General features: G+C 39.7%; 1 protein-coding gene across 12 annotated transcripts in view; it reads right to left on the reverse strand.

Moving 5' to 3' along the window:
- Positions 1-22,410, reverse strand: part of NCOA2 (nuclear receptor coactivator 2) — a 191,503-nt gene that overhangs the window by 5,583 nt on the left and 163,510 nt on the right. For all 12 annotated transcript variants that reach the window (XM_021385615.1, XM_021385614.1, XM_021385611.1 and 9 more), the window contains 9 exons: positions 20,331-20,546; positions 19,608-19,737; positions 16,078-16,243; positions 13,879-14,157; positions 12,827-12,904; positions 12,082-12,316; positions 10,265-10,442; positions 7,814-8,012; positions 2,187-2,276 (listed from right to left, as the gene is read on the reverse strand). In XM_021385615.1, coding sequence (XP_021241290.1) covers positions 2,187-2,276; positions 7,814-8,012; positions 10,265-10,442; positions 12,082-12,316; positions 12,827-12,904; positions 13,879-14,157; positions 16,078-16,243; positions 19,608-19,737; positions 20,331-20,546 — 1,571 coding nt within the window. The remainder of the gene's footprint in view (positions 1-2,186; positions 2,277-7,813; positions 8,013-10,264; positions 10,443-12,081; positions 12,317-12,826; positions 12,905-13,878; positions 14,158-16,077; positions 16,244-19,607; positions 19,738-20,330; positions 20,547-22,410) is intronic.

Raw genomic sequence — 22,410 nt, forward strand, 5'->3', positions numbered from 1 at the left:
TTGTGCTTTAACGTAAGCATCTTACATAGGAGCATAGTTTATAGCACAGAAGTAGTAGCTACTTAGTCTCTATTACAGGTCACAGTTCTGTAACAGATATTTATAGCTCATATAACACATGATTCATCTACATTTTCCTCACAGCCAGAGCTACATTAGTAGAATAAAAGTAAAATCACAGAGTGCCATGAGATGTACCCTTAGAAAATACCACCCTCTCTGGTATCTCTCCAAATATTTTCCATCACATCTTTTCCATCCCTTGTAAAACATCCTTTAGACTCTGCTTCCTTCTCCTGTCTTTCCTCAGTGGTACCCTATATTTTATTCTCTGCATTTGGCTTCCCTTATTGCATGCCATTTAACTGGTTTGGCAATGTGCTGGTTAGGAAAACTACAAGGATAACTCCTTGATGTAGGACAGCTTCCACTAAAGCAGAACACGATGCATCTTTTTGTTAAGCTCCAAAATGACCATGGAACTGCTGCAGAAAGAATCCTGCGTGCACAGATCCTCCACCCCCAGTGACAGGCACTGCTCATGGGAACCAATACGCTGTGTCAAGAAATTCCTTTCGGGAAGTCTTAAACAGGTGTGCAAAAAGAGGTGGATGCAATAAAACACAGGTGGCTACTTCTTCCTCAGCACCTTCACTACCTTCATTTTCTTTTATCTTAATCTATCGGCAGTCAATTACCGTTCCGAAAAGAAATTACTTATTTCTTTTTTTCCCTAACAGTTGAAAACTTTACATTTTACTTTTGGCTTCAGCATAAAAGGGATTTACAAAAAATTTAAATCCATCTTTCTGATTTCAACACTGCATACAAGTAGATGGCAGTAAGTGATTAGGTAAAGAACAGACTTCAAGCAGGTTATACAACAATTCCTGTAGACATCATGGATTAGATCTGCCTATTTTGGTTGCTTTTGACAACAACTTCTTGCAAAGAGTACTGTAGGCCAACAACCCAAATAAAAACCATCTCTCTTAGGGTGTTTCATATCCAGATCTTTGCCTCTTGCTGCCGAAAGCTCGCTATTGCTCTCCTGTCATTTTCCCTACGTTACCCGACCCAAATCACCTTTCAACAGCACTTTCCCAACAGATAAAAAATTAGTAAGAATAAAGAGGCTAGGGCCCCTAGATTAAATATTTGCCCAGCACTATGCACCAAGGAGTTTAGGAAACAGATGCATGTAAAGCAGCGTGTGTTAAAGCCTTACCATCCCTTCCTTCTGACGAGCAGCAGCCACTAGATGGTGCCTCCCCCTGCCCTGTTGGCACAGGCACTTAGTCCTGAGAACGCTCTGTATATTATTTCCCAGTGCACAGGTTTCTGTGCGAGGCTGCCTTGCTGTATAGAAAGGTCAGCTTCAGGTGTTCGGATGGGTTTGCACAGGTGTGATGCTTGGAGCACGCAAGGAAAAGTTCGTGCTCTAGTTTCATATCACTTCAGGTCTCAAAATACCGGGTTTGCTGCAACGACCTTATTTTAAATGAAGGCTATTTCCATTTAAAAAAACTCTTCCACTGAGGAGGGGCTCATGAAAAGCACCTCATTTACCTGGTCACATGCCAAAAACTCTACAATGCCTGTCCTTAAATACTGTTACTGCCTGGAATACAAATCACTTTTGAACTAAGCAAATGCTGATTTCACCATCAGTTGGAGATTTGTGTGCAAATGAGTTCAGTACCACCACTCCTCAAGCACAGAAAGTAATAAATTAAATAATTTATGAAATTTTTGCCCTAAGTATAACGCAACGTGAAGTGGAAAAACACTTAGGCAGGATGAAACATGAAATGGGTTAAGCATGCAGCAGTGCAAATATAAATCAACAGTCTTTCCCGTCATCAGCAAAATAGTCATGTAATTGCTCAGTAAAAAACAAATACAACTATAAATAAAAGTCTACTGAACGTGACTGTCTGTTAATTCAATAATATAATGTATTCTGTTAATGTAAATGTATTCTGTATTCACTTCAATAATGCTAGTGGGATCAAAGAAGGAACTTAATGCAGATGTCACCTAAAGATGAATTAAAAAAAATCAATTGTATAAGAGTTAATTACTAGCACCCTAGGTACTCTTAACTTTGTAAGTAAAAAGATACTGTATCCACTCTAGACCACAGTATATTCATAGTTCAGTAGCCTCTGTACCCCGTCTCTTACCCGTGTTGCATCTCCGTCCTGCTTTATCATATCCATTCCAGGCAGCTGGTTTGGAAATAGATTGCCTCCCCTCATAGCAGGATCATTAACCTATTGGTAACAAGATATTAAGGAGAATGAATGAAAAATATGTTGGGAAAAGGAGTGGAGGTTAAAGTAGTATAAAGCACAAATTTACTTGCATATATCAACAACTATATTTGAAGTGGCAGTAATCAGAAAAGCAGCAATATAGCTGAGCACCCTTCTTGTGCAGCATGTGTTTGACTCATATTATTCTGCTTCACAGTCAACAATGAAGATTTCATTCTTGATACTGTGACCTCTGTCCGTATTGAACAAAACAGGCTCCATAAATTAGGTCAGTATTATTTGTGAGAGGACCTGTCTGCTATGAAAGTCCTCAAAGCAGAAACATGGAACTACTTTCCTAACCTCAATGACACACAGCTTTTCTGTTTTTACAAACGACCAGGCAATTTTTCAAAGCCTGGTAACACACAGGCTGAATTGCATCGACTGCTGATTTAGTGTTAATGACACTTATTATTCTTTTTTTTTTTGCTCATGAACAATGAGAGGAAGACAGCATTAAACAGGAAAACCTGCATCTGCATGCTTTCCTAAATGGATGGGCTCAAAAATTTTATGAGCAGCCACAGGAACGTATCAAAGCTGTGTATTTCTGCACAGCTAAAGCGACTGTCACGCTCAGTTATGTGGAAAGGGTGGCCTGCCAAATTTACAGTCTTAATCAAAGGATTAAATCTTACCATGTAGGAACTGATGTAAAACACAAATCACTGCCCTTCAGCAAGGGGCTGAAGCATTACAAGATCCTTTCCTTACAAGTTTTACAGGGAAAAACACATCTCCCTAGAGAGTCTTGGTTAACTATTTCTCTCTTGCTTCCCTCAGTCTAGGCGTAGGTAACAATAGCGAAGACAGTCCCCTCTAGATTTTGCTGGAAGGAAGAGGCTGTTTTCTGTGGCACCTGCCCTTTAGGACTCTTGATTGCCAAGGAGAGGACGTTGTACCACTGCTCACTTCAGCTGCAGCAGCTTGCTGCAGCAAGGGAAGAAGACTTCAATTTACCACACCAAAGTCCTCTTGTTTCAGGTCCTCCTGACTGTTTCTGTTGTTACTCACTGATTTTGCAGAGTAGCAAAGCTCAATGCAATAATATGACTAAAAAGGTGGTTTCAAATGCTACACGACTGCAGCCCAACAGGTTAAATGTTTTTTAAATGTTTTAAAGCTTAAATATTTTTCCAGTGGAATTTTCAACTCCAAAAAAATTCATTGGCAAAGCACCAAAAGTCTCCTGGTGATGCTTTTCACTTCTTATAGCAGGACAGTTTTTTTTTAAGCTTGAATCAGGAGATAAACATCAGAAATGAAGAGAACCACATTATCTTGTTTTGAGACAAAGTTGACACTGTCACAGTTTTATCTACACGCGTTCAACTAAACAACAGAATTCATGCTTTAAAGGTGTTTTCTGCTACTGATCAACATCCACCGGAATGCACAGGTCCAAATGTCTTTTCTATTCTGTTCACTAGACAAAGGAAGAAAAAGTAAATAAAAAGCAAAACCACAAAATTGTATCATACTGAATCGAAAGTAATTTGGGAACAAAAGGAAGAGTGCATGATTTGCATTGTGGCAGAGTTAGGAGAGTCATGGAAAAGGAAGTTGCGTGAAGTTCCAGTCACAGAATCTCCTTGCTAGCGATGACGCAAGAATCCTGATTTGTATGATAACAGATTAAGAAAACAACCAATCAATAAAACAACCCTAGTGTTTAGTTACGTGGATGTATTTTCTTCAGAAGACCTTGAAACATAAAATATCCCACATGAACTTTTCTGACTGCCCAAAATTCAATGAGAAAAGTAAGGAGAAGGACAAAGAAATTGAGGGGTATTTATCATCTTTTTGAAGGCCAGTAAAATGGTGTAACTATATATGAAATATGTCTCAAACAACACAGGACATGTTTTACAACCCCTTTGCATTTAAACACGTTACTACAGCTGCCTGATGATAAAATGGAATTATTTACAACAAGTCTATAAGAAAAGTTTTCTCCCAATGTACAGCTCCCTTCATCCAGGATGCTGAATAAAACCAGAACACTGTTTGAAGGTAACTCTCAGTAAATGCCACGATAGCTCTGACCTCAGGACTGCTGCACCTACTAACAAAGAACTCCTCTGATCAGACAACTAGAGAGTGGTTTATTTCATGAACTTGTTGAAAAGTTTCCTCTCTTGCACAGACTTCAAATTGCTTCTTTGACGGCCCAGTAAATAACACATGAGGCCAAATAAATAAAAGGCAAAAACACAGCAGCAGTCCATTGTGCAAGCAAGATAACTACGACAAAGAGACAGTAAGGTACATGAATGGTGCAGCACAGGGAACGTTTAGACTTTCTTGGCCCTGGAGAAGCTGTTTTGAACAGAAGGAACTGTACTGACCTGGCAGCCAGCACTTCAGCACTGCTAATGCTAATTCCTGGAAGACATACTAGGAAGAGCAGCCTAGAGAGCTTTAATGTAATTATAAAGGAGAAGACGATAATGAGACAAGGTCTGAGCCCTCAAGTACGTAAAAGTCTCTAAGCACCAATGCTGCAAGCCCAGGGTGAGCACAACATTTTGGGCATAATGTTCATCTTCTACGAGGTGCAGCTGGCAGCCTACATAGCAAACAAGAGAAGCTGGAGATAAACCAGTACGAGCAGCTAGAAGTGAAATTTTGTATTTCTGAGCCCAGGATATGACTGTATGATACAGCATAGCGCCACAAAGTGAGACAGGAGACAAAGCCAAACAAATCTGTTTGGTACCAGAGGTAACACACTTGTTTGTCAGCAGGCAAATCAGCCCACGTACAGATTTTTACAAACACATACTATATATTGCTTCCAAAATCATCCAATAATATATGTTTTTTTTAACACATTTACAGCATGACTGCTATTCACTGTGGTTAGAAAGAGATGGGTGTGCAAAGGTAAAATGATGTCTTATAGAAGAAAAAAACCCATAAAACAGAGAAAGTGGATTGCGATGAGTAAGTAAAAACATAGGTGAAAGCATAAAAAAAAATAGAAAGAATGAATGAAATGGCTGTCAGCAGAATTAGAGAAAATACAGTCATTCTGAAAATTACCAGTTACAAGAAAAGTTTAGCACGGCCTAGGTAAATTGCTAAGTAAAGATGCCAAGCTGTAAAATAATGTGCCTGTAAAACAGGCAAAAAAAAATCTATTTATTGTTAACATATGAGTGTTTATTTATTCCTGTCTCTCTAAAAAGAAAATGCGAAGCAGAACAGCAAACATTCCTGGGGACAAACACGTAGCGCCTTGTGGCCCAGAAGTGGCCTCCCAGCTGCCAGCTGCCCACATCTGACCTAGATGAAACATTAAAACATTTGCTAGCAGTCTGCAGATGACACGGTGCTGGGGTGATAAATCAGGAGGAAAACAGGTTAATGTTACAGAATGAGCCAATCTACCTTTGTTAAACAGACTTAATCTGACAAATGCAATTGAGTGTAAACAAAAGGAAGGGAATACACATTTGGGAACAAAGAATGCAGGTTTTGTTTATGCTGCATCTAGCGGACCCATATGATATGGGTAGCATACTGTGGGTTTCAGTATGAGCTCTCCAGTGCAACACCGTCACCAACAGGGGCAAGCCAATCCCTTTCTGTATTGAAAGAGAAATTACAAGCAAAATCTGACTCTAGACAGCATTGGTGAAATTACCACGGCCAGTTACTGTGTGTGCTTCTAGAATGATAATGGAGTTTAAAGTACATTCACAACTGGGACCGAAGGGCTGAAAAACAAATACTGAGATGAATAAAGAAATTCAACCCATTCGGTTTACTGGAAGTTAGATAAATGCTATCTTGACCTAGTAGTCTAACAGGAAGGAAAAGCACTGCAACAACTGTGCCAGTGGAAACAGCCATCTGCATGGAAGTCTTTGAGATAAAACCAGATCTCCTCCTATAATGTTAGGTTTCTTAGTTCAGGATCCTTTGGAAAATTGTGGAACACGTGCATGCTGATAAATCAGACCACGTTGTCACCTTCAAATCTCAACTCTTTTTTTTAACTATTGCTTTACTACATTAAAAGTCTTTAAGAGTACGCACTTAGGAACTAGTAATAATAATTTAAAAGTTTGCTACTGTTGGACTTAACAACTGGAAATATCAGAGAAGGTGACAGATTTGGCAGTATCAAAATTACTTCAGGTCACCAGTACGCAGCATCTGTAAAAGACAAATGTGATCCATGGCTATATCTGCTAGTGTATTCCGAGAGAAATGGGGAAGAACTAGTGTTATGCACATGGCACTGGTGGTTAGGAGATACTGATTCAAACCCAAACAGGTGGAGAAAAAGAAAAGGAATGTAAAGACTACAAGAAGAGAAAGAAACAAACTGGCTCGTTTAACTTAGCAAAAAAACAAACAAACAAACAAAAACCACCCAAAACCACAGAAAAACAACCACATAAACACAAAACAACAGAAAACAATAACAAAATTGTGCTGATAGAATGGCTCTTTTTAAAATACAGAAAGAGAAAAACGAAACCTATTTAAGCTGAAGGGCAATATTAGAGAAGTAAATAGCCTGTTGCCAAATTTAGGCTGGAAAAATAGACATTTATTAACAAGTAAATGATATGGCCAGCTTTAAACTGTAATTTAATTATCTCAGAAAAAAGCGTTTGCAATTTTGTCGACCGTAGCAGCAAAAACTACCAGAAGACATAAGTGGTACGCCTGCCAATATTTCTAAGAATGGTCTGTAATTAGAAATCTGTGCATTAAATGAACCAAAGTTCAGTTCTGAAACAAGCATATGAACCTGTTAAGAGGACTTGTTTGTAAAATATTTTTAATATACCATGTGTATTTTATGATGAGCCTACAAATGGAAATGTTATTTGCCTTATATCAGATGCCCTCACTAGCAGTCTCAAATGAAAACAAGTGTGTAAACCTCTTCTTGGCAGAATAGAACAGGTTACTTAATGGTTTAGCAATCTGTTTTATAAGCACCGCATTACAAGAAGTGTGGATTTGGAGCTTGCAACGATGCCAGCGTGACAGTTGTTGATGTTGACTGCTTGTGCTCTGGTACTACAAAGAAGCAGAAGCATTTTTCACATTGCCCGTGCCAGCATATTTCATTCTTACCTGCCGGCCACTCGGCCTTAGCTTCGAGGGCTGAGCACAAACACTGGTGTCCAGCCACTGTGCTGTGGCAACTTACCTAGTGAGATCAGGAGCTAAATTGGCACCCATTCTCCACAGAAGTCCAGGAGCTAGTACTGTATGTACTAGCTACAGTGGTGCTAGCTCAAATGGGAAATTTAGTTGCGAATGGTGCTCTCTATCTCATTAGTCACTGGTTATCTGAGTGCAGAGCTAAAAACAAAGCCTTTGTAACATAAACATTTCTTAAGAAAACTAAGAAAAGAAACATAATGGCTTACAGCAGTTACAGCCCAACACAGCGGACCTGGAAAACTACTGGAAGTCACAGAAAATCCTCTAGCTGTCATCTCAAGTCCTTAAATTCTCACCTGCTCAGGACCCATGGAGGACAACCCTGATGTAGGCACAGAGGTCGCTGAGGTCATGCTGATCTGCCCTGTCATCTGGTTCATGTTGTTCATACCACTTGTGTTGGTTGCCATGGATACACTGATGTTCATGTTATTATTGTACATGCTGGTGCTTGCTTGCTGCCCAAAATGTGGTGGGGACTGTTGTGAAAACATGCTATAGCAAGGAATGGAAAAAGCAATGTGTCAGAATGCTGAAGCCACTAGGAAACTGCTCTCTTTTTAATATATTTTAAGCTAGAATTTGTACATATAGTTGTTTATCCCAACCTCAAAAAAAGACTAGTTTTCAGCTGCATCAGTGTCTAAGGAATAGCTTTCCAAAACGTAAGTTCCCATGTCGGTGCACAAAAACGCATGCCTTTGCGTGTGAAACTATGGCAGAGTACAAATCTGTTATGTGTATGCAATAACAGCCAATTCGCTGCTGAAATTTGTCTTCACATATTATAAATATATTCAGGAAAGCAATTTTTGGACGGAAAGGAAAACATCTTTTTTTCCCCTCCATCATTAGCAAAGCATAAGACTGTTGAATCGGTACTGGATTTGATCTAATGAGCTTTCTTTCCGCAGCAGAGGCTATTCACACATATGTATACCAGATTTGCACATACAATTATGGCAAGTGGGCTCACAAATATAGACATGCAGTTGTGCAGAAATTTATTCACTAAATCTTAGCATCAGAAAACGGGGTTGTAAGAAACAACAGAACATCTAAGACGATTGCCCCTTATGCTCTTGTAAGGATACTTCTGAACAACATTAAGTGTAACTGTGAAAGATTTAATCCCAGATTTTATTCAAAGCCAAGTGGTATCCTTCCTTCTTGTTGTGTTAAAGTCACGAGTGGGCTTTTATATTTCCTAAAAGACACTCCATTATTTACACATCAGTCTTTTCCACTCTTTAAACATACTCCAGCAGTCAATGAAGGAATAACTGCTGAAGATGTGTCTGTTTAGAGGATCTGCATGAGACTGAAACATTGCAGGAGGACTGCTGCGTGTCAGATGGCACACAGCAGCCACCTCCACATCAACAGCTGACTTTCACTCTCCAGATGAGGAAATCTTTTCAGGGTTAGTGCTCAACCTTGCACTCGGGTACTCCATTATGCTATTGCCACCCACTGCCTGTTGTGAGACTTTCTTTGCAGAGCTCTTTGTGGAATGCAGCTGCATTCCCAGTGCAGGACCAAACTCCAAAAGTCCCGCAATTCTCTTCCTTCTATTCCATCTCTTTTCAGGCCACCTAACCCCTTTTTTAAGTCATTATCTGGATGGTCGAAAGAGTACGCTACAGATCATTGTGAATACTCAGTGGCTTGTGTAAAAACATTTGACATGTCTCCATAGTAGGGCTGCAGTTTAGTGAGCAAGCCATTAGTCTGCTCCTGCTGCAGTTTCAACAGAAGCCGTGGCAGCAGTAGCTCTGCCTCCTGCAGATGCTTCAGGAAGACAGTGAGGAAGAGGTACAGACAAGGATCAGGATGAGAGATAAATTAGTTGCTTTAAGGGGAACTCGGATCAGCCTTGTTACTGAAATACTGTTTTTCTGGGTTTATTAAATAGATATATAAACAAGCAGGAAGAAGATTTGTTGTTGAGCTGGGATAGTAAAAGCAGGCTGAGAGCTCTGGGATGAGGAAACCACCGTGCTAGAGACCTTAGAGCACTCCAGCCTCAACTGATAGAGGTCAGTTATACACCAACCTGACAGATCTTCCCATCTTCCACTGAAAAACACAGATCATTGCCATCTGGAAACTTGTCACTGTCTGCACACTGCATTCAACACCCAACCTATTCAACGTGGACAGGCTGATTATAATGGAGCTACATTAGCTGGGCATGGGCCTCAATTGGAAAGGTGACTGCATGCATGAGGCATACTACAATGCTCTCAGAGAATGATAGCTGATCCCAAATATGTGCAGGTACTGGATTGAACCTGGTCGCACTCCAGAGTTTGAAGTGGGAGGTGATATCCAGTCACCATAATTCCAGAGCAGTACAGAATGCATAGGCTACGGCTCAGCTGATCCAGCCATGTGGAAAGCACTGTGGGAGCACAACATTAAAATCATATGCAGAAGAAATGCATCCACACAAATGTTAGGAGCTGGAGTTCACTGTGCAGCACAGTTGCTTCTTAAGAACACAGTGTTTTACTGGTTATAAGAGAAAAAGCAATGCATTGTATGGATGCACATCTTTTAGCAATGCACTCACTTTGCTTTGTATGAAGGCAGTATTTAATTCATCAAGCCAAACTGAAAAGAAATCTCTTTTAGGACAGACCATTAGCAGCAAACAAATACATATAAACAACCCCACAAATAAGTGTAGACCATAAACTACCCCATTACGCTGTATGCTCATTTTTGTCTTGTTCTGCATTTACCTGTTTCCACCCATATTCCCTTGTGCCCACCCATTCATCTCTGTAGAGGACTGATAGGCAGGATTAGCCTGAGTCTGCTGAATCATGGGGCTTTGCGTGTGAGCAAGTCTTGGGGACATCAGTGGACTCTGAGGAGTGGTGGCCCCTGTGAAGCCTGGATCAGGCTGCTGACTAATTCCTAAAAAATAAGAAGAGAAAATTAGCTAATGTACATTCAGCGTTTAAAAAAAAAAAGAGCTCAAACCTGCAGATATGTCTTTGCACTTATGTCACCTGGAACCTATAACCTTGCATCTTAACTGTAGGTCCTAGATTAAAAGCAAGATGTCATCAACTCAATACTACATGTATAACTTCAAAAATGGTTTTGCTGAAGTATGTTGGCTACTTGTGTGACCTAACCATACAAGCACTCTCCCAACAGAAACCACAAACAAAAACACTAAGTGAATTCTGTGCAGAAAGTGCATTCAAACAAATAAACCATTTGTTCTGCACACAAATCCACTTTTGTGAAAGAAGTTATGCACTACCCATTTACTGCATGACTTTTTAATATTTGGTTATAACTTTTAAGTTTTTCTAAAGTTCCTAAAGCCTCAGCATCTTGATTCCTCTGTCCACACAAAACCAGACAATGCCATTTTGTGCAAGCATTTAATGATTTTGTAAAATGAAAAAAATATATCTAGTCGAAGAAAACAACTTAGCCTGTAAAATGCCAACTATGTGCAGAAATTTTGTTTTAAACCAAGACGTTTTGGTCTTAAGCTCTTCAAGAACAGCACAGTCAACAGAAACAAGCCACTCAATGTTGGCATATGACTCAGGTGGTATGAAATCAATTTCTGTATTCGCTGTCTGCATGGCATCTCTGTACCTGAGTCTGTATTATAAAAGGAGAATATCTTAATGTCTCCTCATTTTCATAAAGCAATTACAAACATGTAGAGGGAAAGCACGGCTGTGATTTAGAAGATGGTTTAAAGTATAACAAACCAGTAAGAATAGATAGCAAATCTAGAACTGAGTGGAAATAATTTGTTTTGGTTTTATCAAAAGAACTTCAAATTATTTTATTTAACTTTTACAATCAGTTACAATACAACTTTTACAACTTTTTACAATTCTGCTACTTATACAAAGCTGCATAAAGCTTTGTACAGCATACAGATAACATGATATTAGCTGTCATATTACGCACGGGGTCAAGGATGGAGACAGAAATGTCCTATCTGAAACTAATTTTTATTACTTAAACTCAATAGCTAGTTGTTAATTTTACATTATACGAAGGGTTGGAAAGAATTGGAAAGAATCTGTTGGATATTAAAGCAATACTTCATTACAAAAATGTAAAAAACTCCCTACCAATATAAAAATGATCTTAAAGGATCTAGTACAGCTTTGGTTCTGATCACTTTACGTGGTTTGCTGACATAAATTCACATTCTTCGTTTGTGCTTTTGCTGGATGAATCGACTTGTTTAGTCAAAATTCAGAGTCTATCAAGCTAATACATACACTTCCACATGTGCATGTGTGCATACACATTTGTGCGTTCACATATCTATGCACATAAACAATCACACACATTGCACTTCTGCTATTGCTCAAGGAAAGAGTAGTGCTCAGGGTGGTATTTGAGTTAGGAGAGTGGCAAGTACCACGTAGCGTTTGAAGACGTCCGAGAGGCCCAAAACTCTACGCCTCCCTGGGGAGCTGGACAAGGAAGGGGCTGTGGGATGGGATCTTGGGGGGACACTGGGGAGAAAGGAGCGTTGAAATTACAGAGTAAGGACAAGTAGAACCAGTACCGTAGTTTGGAGGAAATGGGAACTGCTGTGCGTTTGCCTGCGGGATCCGTGGGTTGCTCATGGTTGCTGGTATGCCCCCGGTTGCCACCATGCTGGGGGTCATGCTCAAGCCCTGCCCACGCATCATCAGCGTCCGCTGCTGCACCTGCTGCTGCTGCTGCATCTGCCGCTGCCGCAGGTGCTGGCTCAGGATCTCCCGTTGCCTCTGCGCCAGCATCTGTGCGTTGATGGGGCCCTGTAGGAAAAGCACCCCTACCCGTTAAGAACCCTTGCAAAGGCACCGCCACTGGAGCAGTCAGGGAGATCCCAGCTCTTTCTTCCTCCCCACCACACACCTACCATTAAATGGGGGAAAATCACCTTGCTAATGCTTCTGCTGGGAAAGATTTCCAACAGTGCAAGTGTCATCAACAGAAATAATAACGGCATTTAATGCTGCAGCAATTTCTAACTGCAAAGAGAGCTCACTGAAAAAAACGTGGCTTTAGGAAATAAGTCTGGCTAAAAAAGCATTCCTACCTACTTCTAGTTAATAACCATCCAGCTTGTGTAAATATGGGACTCTCAGAAATAAAACAACAGAGGAATACCAGTAAAACAGTAAAATATCATTTAGATTGCATCATTAGCATTCAAGCTTTGAAATTTGTTGTGTTAACAATATTGCGTGACTACTGCAGCTTAAACTAATTCTAACAGGAAAAGGGAAAATACAGTGATCTGCTTTAAGATCTGTTTTCCTCACCTGCGTCGGCACCCCAGGCCTCAAAGACAGGTTCATATTGGAGACACTGCTGATCTGATTTATCAGTGGCTGCCGATTCTAAAGGGAAAAAATAGTTCTTAGTAGGAAAAAAAGGGAAATTTTATACGTATCTTCTTCTGAATCAGTAGGCTCGAGGGTTTGAGGACCTAGTTGTACAGATGCCAGCGGAAACTAGTTTTCCTGCTCAAGTCCTGTTATTCACAGAATATACAAGTAACAACAACGCTAACACTGTCTTCACAGTTCCAGTCTTGTTTGAGTTTCAGACTGGACTGGTTTTTTTTTTACACGAAATCAGACCCTATCCTGATGTTTAAAGGCAGGAATGATCTTTTTTTCTCCACTGAAGTAGTATTAATATCTTTCAAATAACACTATAAACCTATACATTTAAAAATGATCCTTGAAAGTAGACCAAGGCAAAAAAAAAAAAAAAAGAGGAAAAAAAAGAAAAAAGGATGTAGGTAATATCTTAGGATGCAGTAAAAAAAATAACGTAGATTATTGGAAGATTCATAAAATAGAACCGTTAAGGTTGGAAAAGACCACTAAGATCATCTAGTCCAACCATCAGCCCACTTCCACTTTGCCCACTAACCCATGTCCCTCAGTGCCACATGTACATGGCTCTTGAACACCTCCAGGGATAGAGACCGCACCACCTCCCTGGGCAGCTTGTTCCAGTGCCTCAACAGCACGTTCTGAGACGAAATTTTTCCCAATATCCAACCTGAGTCAAGATGTAACAAACAGAAACAGACCTATGCAAGAAAAGGCTCCACTGTGGCCTTGGTCAAAGAATTAGCAAGACCCAGGCTTAAATACTGGGCACAGTCTTGTGCAATATTACAGAAAGAATAAAGGAAAGCTGCAAAAAAGATAAAAAATATGTGTGAAATGAGTGTGAGAGGTGCTAAGGTGCTGTTCCAGAAAACCTCATTATGGCTTTAGTTTAGAATTGGAACTAGACTGTTGAAAGCATACATGCAGGGCACCCCAGGTAAGCTGACACAGTGAGATTTGTGCCATACCTGCTGTGCCTGGAGACGGTGCTGCAGCTGGAGCCGCAGCTGGTTGGGCTGGCTCTGGATGATGCTGGCGGGCCGCAGGCCAGGCCGGGGTTGCATGCGCAGGGCGGCGTAGCCGGGGCGCTGCCCCATAGGGTGGAAGCTGGGGTCCTGCATGGGTGCGTAGCTGCCCTGAGCCATCTGAGCCTGAGCTGTGTACTGCTGGGAGAAAACCTGAGCCTTCTGTTCCAACAGCATGCTCGAGTCCTGGCCGGGGAAGGTCTCTGGGTCCACAGCCTGGCTCTGCAGAAGTATGGGGACGACATAAGCAGTTGGTGGGACACGGTTTCCACATGATTGCATGAGACTAATACCACGTGAAAGAACACCCTTCCAGCAAATGAACACTTTCACACAGCAAATTATGTAAAACTTCTTTTCTTTTCATTATTATTGCATTTTTTTCTTATAAAACAAATATAATTGTATTTCGGTTTTACAACACATGCTCATGAAGACAATTCTCCCTTCCCTTTCTATGTTTTTACAACTATGAGTTGCATTCTGTCACGTTCTTAGCACAATAACTTTATCATTATGTTAATGAATAAAAGCTTGAAATGACAAATTTTGTAATAAAACCTGTAAATAAAGCCATGGCAGGTGCCACTGAATCAGAGACAAATTCAAAGACATTACTAATGAATAAGGATGAGAAAGTAGATTTTGATCAGTATCTTTAGACAAAGTAATGACTTGAAATAAAGACGCCTAAAACTATTACTGAAGCTAATGGGAATAAAGTGCCTAATTCCTTCAGGGCATTTTGGCACAAACTGATTACCCTTTAGCATAAAAAGCAAACACAACTCTAAACTCTATTCTAGATACTTCCTGATATTTGCTCTAGCCAGAATAATTTTATAGCTTATTCCACACTGTCCTTGGAAACTGAGTTAATCTAAATTTCACTGCCCTCATGAAATAAAGATTTTAAGCTTTTCTAAGATGTTTGATGGATATTTAAAAAATAACATATTCTAAAATGTGACAGTTGTCTTACCTGCAAAACTCTTTAATCATTTCCACTGAGGTATTAATTAAACATAAATATATTTAAGACTGAGTTTGAAATAAAACATTATTCATATTTTTGGGTGGTGGTATTCCAAAAGTTATATTACACCGCATGGAAATTTTGCAAAACTGAAGTTCACCAATAAGTGACACTCCACTGAGTTCTGTGTTGTACCAAGATAATTCTGGGGATGGTTTTCACACGTTCAAAGCACGATTTCATCGGTCCTGTTTCATAGTTACAGATAGTGCATGGATGTGGAGAGATAAAAGTAGTATCTAAAACACAGAAATAGCTCAGAAGTTATCACCAGGCTGCTAATGAAGTCTAGCAAGTGAAATGGGTGTTCTAGGCTTGTCTGAGAATATGAAATCAGTGTAGAGGCACAAATGGCTGTTTTAGAAATACAATTTTGATGTCAGAAACATTAAACACCAGCTTTTCTTCAAAAACTTTTTTTTTTAATTTTTGATTCATGTTTTTGCACTACATAGGACTGAAATGGACCAGAACCAAGTGAATGCTAGCAAAAGGAACCGAGGAAAAAAAGTACATCAAACAACTTAATGTGGCACGTTCCTAATTAAAAATAAATATGTACTTCTAAGTGCTTGGAATGAAATTATTTGCTTCAAGGTGAAGAATGAGTATCCTTTATCTCATGTTAATTAACTAAGGAAAAAAAGCAATCAAACAGGTGAAATGATAGTTTTGCTTATCCAAAAGCTTGCTACCAGTGTAGTACAAAGGTCGCTCCTCTGATCTTAGGTCTACATAACCTTTTCTGCTTCTTCCCTTTGCCCTATTTTGGATGTGACCTTACCTTTCTCCCACCCAGCATTGTTCCTCTGATCGCCAGGTAAGCAAAAAATGTTAATTTTTCCATTTGGTGTATAAAACAAATGGGCACAGCAAACGTCAGAAGAGGAGCTGGGTGAGGGTGGCACAGGAGATGTGGGAATTATAAAGCTGGAGCTGAAGCAAGCTTTTCAGATGACAGCAAGCTCTTACACCAACTTCCACTAAAATACACAACTTCATCTTAGCTTGTAAGAATTCCCTTCTTCAACACAAATTTCACCTTCATGTCACAATTTATCCTTTCACCACAATACCTAATGTATGACATGCAGACTCCACTATACCTGGCTAACGAGTTCTGGTATTCCCAGAGCCCTGTCGATTTCTTCTAAGCCATCAAAATTCCTTAATGCCATATAAAGCTGATCCAGGAGAGCACCCTCATCACTTGGTGATTCTGATGAAGGATGATTACACAAGAGATCGTCTGGTGAGCTGCCAAACGGTTGCCTGTGAAAACATGAATACAGCGTTGGTAAACAGCTGCTGAAAGCTGAGAAATAGTATCAGAGGATCAGTAGTCAAATTGAACTAACAAGTGGAGACAGAAATTACTTTAATAGCTGTCAATTTTGTTTAGAAACCTATTCTGGATGAAAGTTCAGCCTCCCAAAGAAATAGCTGAATGGCATGATTAATGCCTGTCAAGACCCTTCAAGTGCTGCGTATCCAACAAGCGAGTAGACTGAGCGTGCCTGACTGCTGGTTTCCTACTACAGAGAGAAGCACAGCAGCAGAGGGGCATAGAAGTCAGTATAGAACACAATCACTGAACACAGAAAGCTAACTAGATTTATTTTCAGGTAACTGTAACTTTGAATTTTAGACATTAAATTAAGTTTACAATCACAAGTAGAGAAAAAAATCATTTCCATAGCTACTGTTAACTGGTCTCCTATCACACTAAGCAAATTGAAGAGTCATAGAGGGATCCAAAGATTGCCTGAATGTGTACAAACTGAGCAGCTGGAAGAACTGGCCAGAAGCAGGATGAAAAGGACATTCCCCTTTTTGTTTGCAATGTAACACTGTAATAACTCAGCACATCCTATGGAATTGCACACTTGGGTACCAGTTTATGTACTTGGCTATATGCCTAAGAAGAGCATCAGCAAGAATTTGGATACTGCCAGGCCAGTGTGGCCCTACAAGTCCTGCCCACCTCACTCCTGGATTTGTATGCAAAGCACACTCACGAAGACAGAATAAAGGTTTATTCCCAACCCAAAGGAGAAAACTTACTGAGAAATAAACTAAATCTGATATGACACCTTAGCAGCAGCCAAATGACATTTTTTCCTTTGCACCATTCATACACCGTAGGGCTTCTGCATCACACACAATGCTACAAGATTACAACAGAACATATTAAAAGAAAAGCATTCTGCAAGGGCAGCTACTATGAGTGCAATGTGGTAGAATCCCACCCCAGGTAATTACTCAGAGAAAACAAAAGGTGTCACATATGGAAGGAGAGAAAAGCACTATATGAAGAAGCCTTTTTGCATGTTTGTTTGGTAAAACTAACAAAAAAAGGACCATGCTTGTGCAGTTAGTTTCCATAACAAGATATATGGTTGCCACGGAATTCTAATCTCTATGTCAAAGCTGAATAGAAGGGAAGAGATGCATTATGGGGCTATACCCCTAAAAATGCCCCAAAGGACAGTAAACAGGAAAACTAGATGTGTATGTATATGACATACAATCTTCAAGACACTGCAAAGACATTAATCAATCTCATATACAGAAAAGTTCCTACAACTCTCAAGAGAGCATTATAAATCAGCAAAGAGGAGGGATACACAGAAAAAAAAAAAAATCCTCCAATTCAATTGCTTACAAACTTCAAAGCTGACTTATAAATACGACCTGGAAAAACGATCAATCCACGGGGCTAACAAAAAAACCTCACCCAAACTGTATATGGGCATGAACATAGATGGTAAGAAAAAGTTTAAAACATTTGTTAAGTTCTTCACATTAACCAACAATTACTTTTTTTCAACTCCTTTTATATACCAGAATGACAATGCTTAATTTCTGTCTCATGTAATTATTTTTATTCACATTATTACTTCGTAAAGAGATACATGATTTAATAGTCATGCAAACAATCAAATCATAAAAATGAAAATCCTAGGGATTAATATAAAACAAAGTGACAGCACCAAACAATTCATCACTTCTGTTTTGGTCTAAATCATCAAAATACGATTACTTTCAGATGCAATGTGACAGGACTTTTTTTTCACCATCTCCAGCTATGACAAAACTGGAGAATTATCTCCCTGGCTTGCTGACCAAACTCTGTGGCCCTGTATTTTATAATGTGGTATCATTTACAAAGTGGTAGTTATGTCAACAGTACTTCTGGTATATGTGCACCCTATCAGGGGGAGAATTAGCACTAGAATGCATTTTGAAAAACATGGAAAAGTAGGAAAGTAGCAGAGAAGATGCCACAATGTTAAATTTACATATAATATCCTAGGATATCCTTTCAGAAAGAAAATTAAGATAATGCAGTCAGAAGATTCAACTTCCTTCACACACACTTTTTTTTCCAACTGCTTCTTCTTCATTTCCTTTTCAGCACTCCTCCCATCTGCTACTGGAAAATATATTCTTGCTTACACAGTTCAAAATATCTCAATGTTTCTCCTTTGTCTGCCCATTTTGTATCACTTATATGGTGCACATCTCTCTAACTTAAGCCGCAAGGTTTTGGGGGAAGACATACAAGTCTTCTTAAACAAGTGTGACATTATTTAAACAGACATTATTTAAAAGGCATAATAACAAACACCTATTTTACATGAGAGTTAAAATAAGCTGTGATCCAATGGTGGTTCTGGTTACCTGAGGAGGAGCTAACTAACCTCAGGGAGAGGCGGCCTCCCCTTCACTTCATCTTTCTTCCCTCTTAGAGGATTTAGGTCAATTAAAAAGGAGCAAACAAAAGAGATGATGACAAAGTCCTGCACTACTAAAAACACTGCTCCAACACGGGAAAAGACAGCCATGTTGTAAATACAAAGGGGTTTGTTTCTAAAGTGGCATTTTTCCACTTTTAGTTTTAAATATTTTCCTTGTACGAGTGCTGCTCTGAAAGTAACGCTTCCTATTTTGTTGTGCTGGCCCACAGCGTCAGAGATGGATGTTGGTGGTGTGACAGTAGAGGCTGAACCTTCCCACCAATAGTCCATTATATTTTGTTGCCGTGCAGCAGATGGAAGCAGAGGGACAGTCTGACACAGCGGCACCTGACATGGGAAGTGCGTATGGAGCAATGATGTGGAACTTAATTCCCTCATCATGTAGAAAAAATGGCACCCACTGACATTCATTGACGCTTGCTGAATGTTTCTGGAGACCAAACAGTGGATGTGAGCACAGTGAGGCAGTGGGTGGTGTGTTTCAGCTGTGATGACAGCAACAGTGGTCACCTCCGCTGGTGTGAAAGCAGTTTTCGGAATGACCCATGTCCTTAACAGTATTATGCATTGTTAACAAGAACACTGGTAAAACTAGACAGAATTATGCTCGTATTCATATTTGAGAAGTGAAATTGATACAACTACCTGCAGCACTGGCTGCATACAGAACTCTTAATTCCTCCAATCCATTAAATGGCAAAGAAAGCATTTGCAAGTGTTACTGCAACATGTATACGTTTCACGAGCATAAAACACTACAAGCATTACATTGATATACCCGTGGTGATATTTTACACAGGACTATGTTTCCATGAGGCGTAAAAAACTCTGGCCTGTTAAATCTCTCCATGCTTTGAAGTGTCACTAAGACTCACCTGTTCTGACCACCAAATGTTGCCTGGTCTATAGGCAAGATGCTGTCTGGCCATGGTGCAGTCTGATTTGGAGGAGCCTGCTGTTGGCTATACTGAGGTCCTCCTATGTTCATCTCCAATTCGGATGGCCCTAATCAAGGAAAAATAACCACACAGATTTTTCTATCTTCATGATAATCCTTTCCATGAAATCATCAACGTAGCAGTAAAAGCATTAAAAGCGTTAAGACTCTAGTAACATTACACTTCGAAGCATCATTATTTTTTGTTAAATATCACTTTTAAAATGTGAACAAATGATGTTATAACTGTGACAAGGTTCAAAACCACAAAACAGCAAACATGACATCACAGATGTAAAATACTAGTAAGAAAAGTATTTTAAAAGGTAGTACACAAAGTCAGCATTGTAAGAGCACTGTACTTGCTTTGGAACCAGCCAATACAATGACAGTGTTCACAGCATTTCCTCTTTAAAAATATTTTTAAAATTTCACATCCGCTTTCTTAGGAAATCCATACCATTAAGAAGCTACAGAGTATCTGGAGTTGTTATTAAGACGTGTTAAAAATCAACATTTTACACACCTTCCTTCCCACTCCCACAGGAAGCTTTCACTGTGGAATGCAGTTCTCATCAAATCTAGAACTGCAGTGAGACTTTTTGCTGCTTCATCTCCGACAGCCCAGCGCGCACCAGAAGCCACAACTCCACACACTTACCCATATTCATGACCTGAGATGGAAGCATCTGCCTTGGGCCGGGCTGGCTGCTGGGTCTCAAGGGGATGCTGGCTGTGGGGTTGCGGATCAGGCCCGCCTGCACCGGCCTGTTCATGGCGCTAGCGGTGGGCGCGCATGTCACCCTCACAGCAGAAGCCTGGCTTCCCCACTCTCCAGATGTCATGGCAGGTCGCGGGGCACTACCACTGATCATCCCTGCACAAAAGTCGGGCAGAGTCAGGTGGAGGAGCATGACTCAGGGCAGCTTTAGCATTGCAGCTGGCTGATGAGCTACATTTTTAGAGATGAAAATGCAGCAGTTTCACTCAAAGCACATTGTATCACAACTGTCTGTCCAGATGTGCAAGGCTACAGAAAGATGCCGTACACTGCTTAGTGAAGGGAGTGGAGATTATTATGCATTTTACATGAGGAAGATCCTTTTATCATTTCTCAAACACTGTTAAGAGTAAGTGTTCCCACATGTAGTCTGCAACAGGTGCTGAGGGTGTGTGGATAGCACTGACTTCCTTCCTCAGGAAATGAATCACGTTTGCTGATGTGTGTCTGCTTTACTTTCCAAGTGCTAAGTGAGAATGAAGACTTGAGTAACGACATGTTATCGCTACACATGCTTGCAAATTATAAGGATTAAATTCAAATTTGCATTCTGCAAACACCTTTCGGCAAGCCCTTTAATTCATAGTATATAGCCTTCTTAGCTTCAAGGCTTACCCAAGATAATCTTGAACCAATATACAGTGCAGGGAAATTACTCACAGGAACTTTCCGATAGATGCTGAAGTTCATTACCGTTATTTTAGGGGAAGTCCTCCTACATCTACTGTAAACAACTGATACGGTTTATTTACACTTGGAATATACAGAAAACTACACTCTGACGGTAGTAAAAAGAAAAAAAAAAGCCAAATGCAACTCACACACACAAGAAAGCAAAACAACAAAAAACATACTTAAAGCAAGATGTTTGTACCGTTTCAATTTTATACAGTCTAGAGAGCAGATCAAATATGGATTTCAGACTGGACTATTGCTCCATCCAGCTGTATTTTGTAGCATTCTTAAATGAATGCTAAAAGCCACCCTTATAATTACTACTCATTTGTTCAATTATTTGGTGACGTATAACCAAGGAGAAGAACCCTCTGAAGAGGGTCACTGTTTCATCTGCTGAGCAAAATTTGCTTCAGTATTGCATCCTCAGGTTTGTTCTGCTTGTGTACACGTTCTATCAGCTGAAATATGTGGTGTGCTACAGCAAATGGCAGGAACACAGATAATACTCTCTAACTTGTATACATAAGATGAATAACACCCTCAAATATGTATACAGAGGGTAAAAGTAATAGGACACTTGAAAGACTACAAGCTGACCTCTAATCTACTCACATAACTTATTTCAGAATCTGTCAGTATGTCTCTTTTAATATTGATGCAAATTCCGGCAATGAATAGCCAGCTGAAATGACTTAAAATATCCATCTATTCAGTTTTCTTAGCAGTTGTTTCTACACTTGTATAGTCTTGGACTACGTGTTAGTCGAAGTAAGTCAATCAGGCTGACCTTCCAGTGAAACACCCTTTAGTATCTTTATACAATATTGAAGTAACATGAAGAAATCAGTGCACTACAAACAGTCCAGGATGAGGAGTGGAAATGTGTACCATTACAAGATCTCTTGGTTCCAGAAAAAAAAAAATGTTTCAGAAAATGATGAAAGCATTAGCTTTTCTGTAATTTGAAATGAGAACTAACATTAATAAGTAAAGGATAACTAAGGGCAATTGCAGGGTCTGTAAAGAAACACACCAAAGGAGAAATAATAATGTCCATAGTTTCATTTTGAATGGTTCATTTATTTACATTCTTGAGGCAGAAAGACCTGATTTTTACCTATCTAAGCTTCAGCTGAACCTGTAACATCAATGTGAACAGATTCTAACTGCCTATACGTGTCCATAGAAATTTTAAAGGAAGTGAAAAGCAGTGTGCAAAGAACATACCTAAAAATATGCAGCAAGTTCAAAATATATATGCCAATATGTAACAGCACACTGA

The sequence above is a fragment of the Numida meleagris genome, chromosome 2 (genome assembly GCF_002078875.1).
Source record: "Numida meleagris isolate 19003 breed g44 Domestic line chromosome 2, NumMel1.0, whole genome shotgun sequence".
NCBI lineage: Eukaryota > Metazoa > Chordata > Aves > Galliformes > Numididae > Numida > Numida meleagris.